General features: G+C 48.6%; 1 protein-coding gene and 1 pseudogene across 1 annotated transcript in view; one reads left to right on the top strand and one right to left on the bottom strand.

Annotated features, from left to right (window-relative positions):
* LOC119309182 overlaps positions 1 to 1,100 on the top strand; it is a 6,850-nt pseudogene extending 5,750 nt beyond the window's left edge.
* A 766-nt stretch (positions 1,101 to 1,866) lies between these two features.
* LOC119307643 (probable protein phosphatase 2C 78) overlaps positions 1,867 to 4,255 on the bottom strand; it is a 3,415-nt gene continuing 1,026 nt past the window's right edge. Inside the window, exons 2-4 of the mRNA XM_037583714.1 lie at positions 3,687 to 4,054; positions 2,536 to 2,772; positions 1,867 to 2,435 (exon numbers count right to left, since the gene is read on the bottom strand). Coding sequence (XP_037439611.1) covers positions 2,175 to 2,435; positions 2,536 to 2,772; positions 3,687 to 4,054 — 866 coding nt within the window. The 3' untranslated portion in view covers positions 1,867 to 2,174. The remainder of the gene's footprint in view (positions 2,436 to 2,535; positions 2,773 to 3,686; positions 4,055 to 4,255) is intronic.

The following is a 4,255-nucleotide window of genomic DNA, read 5'->3' as shown; positions in this document are numbered from 1 at the left end:
GCCGGCCCCGGCCACCGCGCCGCCGACGTCTCCCCCGGCGCCGGCCCCGGTCACCGCCGCGCCCACATTGCCTCCACCGATGGCCGCACCGGCTCTCTCGCCCCCAGCGCTCGCCCCCGCGCCGGCATTGTCGACGTCTCCTCCGGCCCTCGCGCCGGCGCCCGTCGTCCTCGCCGCCCCCGCTCCCGCGCCGAGCAAGAAGCCCAACACCAAGAAGCACGTGTCCCCTGCCGCGTCCCCCTTCTCCGCCGCCTCGTCGCCGACCACCGGCCGCGGCCTCGCCCCCGGTCCCGGCCCGTCCGCCGCCGACATGTCGGTACGTATCCCTACACCCATTTACTACCGCACTGCTACACGCTCCACGTACACGCGCTAGACGGATCCGTGCCGGCGGATTCCAAACCAAGCGCGCTAAACCGGATTTGATGGCCTCCGCCTCGCGTCCGCCTACCGGGCCCGCGCGTCAGGAGTGGACGTCCGGTCAACAAGATCACCGGACCCACCCTGCACGCATGGGAGATGGTTGGTACCCACTCGATGCCTCCTGGGCCCAGCGCGATTAATTGCCCTCCTGCTCTGGACACGCGGAGCCATCCAAGTGGTGTCCATTTTCATTACGCCAATATTTTTTAGCTTGCTCACTGTCTGACTGCGTTCTGGGCCCTACTTGCAGAGTGACGCGGCGCGAGACCACCACAAGGCCACGGGAGGAACGGCGCTGCTGATGCTGGTTCTTGTTTCGCTGACGCTGGGCCCGGCGTTTGCCTGAGCGACCTGAGGATGGAGGGTGGGGTCACTCGTCAGGCTGTCCACCGTCCGCTGTTACTACCGCTGCCACTGTTATTACCACTGTTACCGTCGGCGCCACTGTTCCAACTACTAGGCCTACTCCACTAATTTTTGCTTGGACCCTGTGAGCTGCATCTGATCCGCAGCACACTGTTGCTTGCTATCTTCCTTCCCATGATTATTATCATCTTGTTACCATGCTCTCTAAATCGTCACTAGGTTGATACTGTTGCTTTGCAATGGATACTTTTGATGTGTGTTATATAGTGCGCATGATTATTATGAGTCAATCTCGAAGCCTGGTTGTTTTCTATCGTTATGAATTTACAGATTGTTTGGTTGGTGCTGTTTCATTCAAATTACAGTTTTGTTGAGCGTCTTCAGATGTTGTGACACGCATTGCTCTGCAGGGTGCTAAATCCAAAACCAAATGTGATCACGCATTACGCTAGGCAAATGTTGTAGTGTGTTGCCTGCTTGATCCTCCAAAACTGTTGATACTTCGTTAGGATTTGATTGGGATGTTTGCAAAGATTTTCTAGACGGAAAAGTAGACCTACTAGGAGTGTGTACCTAAAACGATGCCCACTACGAAACCACCATCACAGCTGTTCATGACTCATGGCTGTGCCTTGGGAGGCTGAGCAATTTCACCCTATTGCAATCACAAATTTGTGAAACCAGATTACACACAGGCCACCACTTGGCAAGTGGTAAGCTATATGAAAGACAATGAACAATTACACACAGGCCGCAATATGAAACCACCATTGGGACATGGGATATTGGGATTTCACACAAAAGACTACAATATCAGCGGCACTCTACTTGACTTGAAAAAGTAAAGAATAACACTCTACTCAAGCAAGGCCATGATGCAACAAGGAGAAGACACCAATGCCAGCTAAAGAAAAGGAGCAAAAGCTGGGAAGGCTCTTCTTTTGCGGCAGCTGACAGTCAGTAGGCTGCCCATACGGCGATGCTACACTAGTACTAGCGCCCACACAAATCTAAGCAATCTTGTGTTATTTTCCCCCCTGGAATCCTGGACCCACGAATCACAGTGGCGAACAAAGCTTCATGATCAAACAGTCCCTAGCTTGCGATGCATGCAAAGGATCCTGAGAACAATCTTTAGATTTCCCCTTCCTTTTCTCTTTTCTTGGGGAATCTGATCTTGCATAACCGATACACAAAGTGTCTCCAACTGCAATGGAATTCTTGTCTAGAGACATCAGCTTACCTAGAGTGGCTTTGATTACACACACACAGTATATGCACAAAAAGATGTGCTTGGCTCGGTCTAGGTGACTTCAAATTTCGTCTGGTTTGTTCCTTTTCCTTTCACTATCATCTATTATCCCTTCTGAAGACACAACACTAGCTCACAGCACCGTCGGTTCCACGGTTCGGCCTGAGGGCGAGAATATGTCCACCGGTGCATTGGTGAACCTGAAACTGTCCAGGCCACCGAACTTTGTTTGCGCGTCTTGTTTGTGACTATCAAGGTAGAGCACCACAACCGTGATATCGTCGTGGAAATGCCGCTTGATCCCTCTTTCGATGTGTTGCATGTCGGCGTACCTCATCTCTCTTTTCCTCGCGGCTTCAGAGATCGCCGCTCTCACCAGTCGCCTCGCTATTCCCTAAGCACATGCATTTTCCACACAACAACACATCATATTCTGCATCAATGGAACAGCGTATAGCTGTTCCCCGTGACGAGGTTAAATGAGCTTGGCTTACCGCTCTCGGGTTCTTAAAGACGATCTCCACCGCCGCTTCGTCGGTCAACTGCTCCCACAGACCGTCCGATGCAAATATTACAAAGAGGTCTTGCTGCCCTATCTGGCGTACTTTGATCGATGGCACAGCTGTTATGACGGCCCGCTTCAACGGTACAGGACACACATATTGCTGGAATACAGGGTCTCTGGCAAATTCAGGTTTCTTCAGGTAGGCATCCCCAAATGATCTGGAAATCTGAAAGCATCAAAGAAATAATAATGTCGAGTGTGGATCATGACTGTCACTGTGAAAGCAGGTTTGTCGTCTTGAACTGCTTTTATAGTTTTAAGGAACATTACAAAGCATAGTGATGATAACTAATGCAGGCAACCGGTGGCATCTTTTCTTAGATCATGTAGTATTTGCCCAGATGAGATCGACTAACTGTAGGCTTTAGAAAAATACAAAAAGGAGACAATGGCTTTAGAATATGGGTTTGCCACACTGCGTAAGCAATTTAAGTTGCTGACTTTTTGGAACATAAGAATATATTCCTATGGTGGTATTGGATCGAGGAGTGCTTTGCAAAAGAGCATTGGAATCTATGTTATGACATCGAGAACAGATGTGTCCATGTATACTGAACATGAAACCAAGGCAACGTCCAATCAGAATTAGACTGTTGCCTTTATCTGAGTAAATAATTTAGGGCATCATGACATAGATCTAGTACATGCGATATCAATTTCAGGATGGAGTTTAATGTTTTCATCAAGTGAGGTTCATGAAGAGTAGTAAAATCCTCCCAAAATCTAAACTGAATAAGGCATGCGCTCATGGACTCGGCGTTCTAGATTTTCTAGAATAACATCAGACTTCACTTGCATTATCTGCAAACACTTCTGAATTACAAGAGACTAGGACCAGGTCACCTATGCTGAGATGTAATTCTGTTTTGCAGTACGCCATTTATCCGTCTTGCGGGCATGCTATGATTGTTCTTGACATGTTAATTAACTACTAACAAATTCTGGAGACCACCTTGCCTACTAGATTTTCTAATAGCAGCCAACTGTCACATAATGTTTGTAAAACATGATTGCAAATAGAATGCCATGCACGGATGCACCTGAAAAGGATCCAAACTAACATGATTTGCTGATTGGTACCTGAATGATGCCCTTAATCCGCCAAACGCCCCTGCAGTAGACGACTATTTGCGAATCATCAGGATGCTGCTGAATGAGCTCCTTTCTTACCGCCTCGTCGGCAACATTGTGATCATTAGACAGCCTCTCGGCCACTACTCCCCGGCCATTGGGTCCTCCATGACCAAGGACGGCTCTCGAGTCGCCTAAATTGGCGACATACAGTTTATTATTGGCAATTGCTCCAACAAGGCAGCATGAGCCGACTGAGGCGATCTTTGGCCGTTTGAGCCATGTCCCCTTGACTAGGTGCAAGAACTCCTCTTCTGTAGCATGGAATGCCTTCTTGATAGCGTCTATGGACATGCCTCCTTGCTCTGATGCAAACTCTGTCATGGTTCAGACCACAAGACTGTTTAGCTAAATGAATGTGCAAACTCGGTTTAACTAGAGAACATATTCAGCAAAAAGTGTGTAAATTAACCACATAACAGTGTGATCAGATAGAGCTAACAGCATCCATCATTAGGCCATTTGGGGCAATCAAAGTGAAACAAAAGAAAACAAAATCTACATGAGGACGTGGCTAA

Source organism: Triticum dicoccoides, chromosome 5B (assembly GCF_002162155.2).
Source record: "Triticum dicoccoides isolate Atlit2015 ecotype Zavitan chromosome 5B, WEW_v2.0, whole genome shotgun sequence".
Lineage (NCBI taxonomy): Eukaryota > Viridiplantae > Streptophyta > Magnoliopsida > Poales > Poaceae > Triticum > Triticum dicoccoides.
Note: the sequence above shows the minus strand (reverse complement) of the source record. Positions and strands in the feature narration are given on the sequence as shown.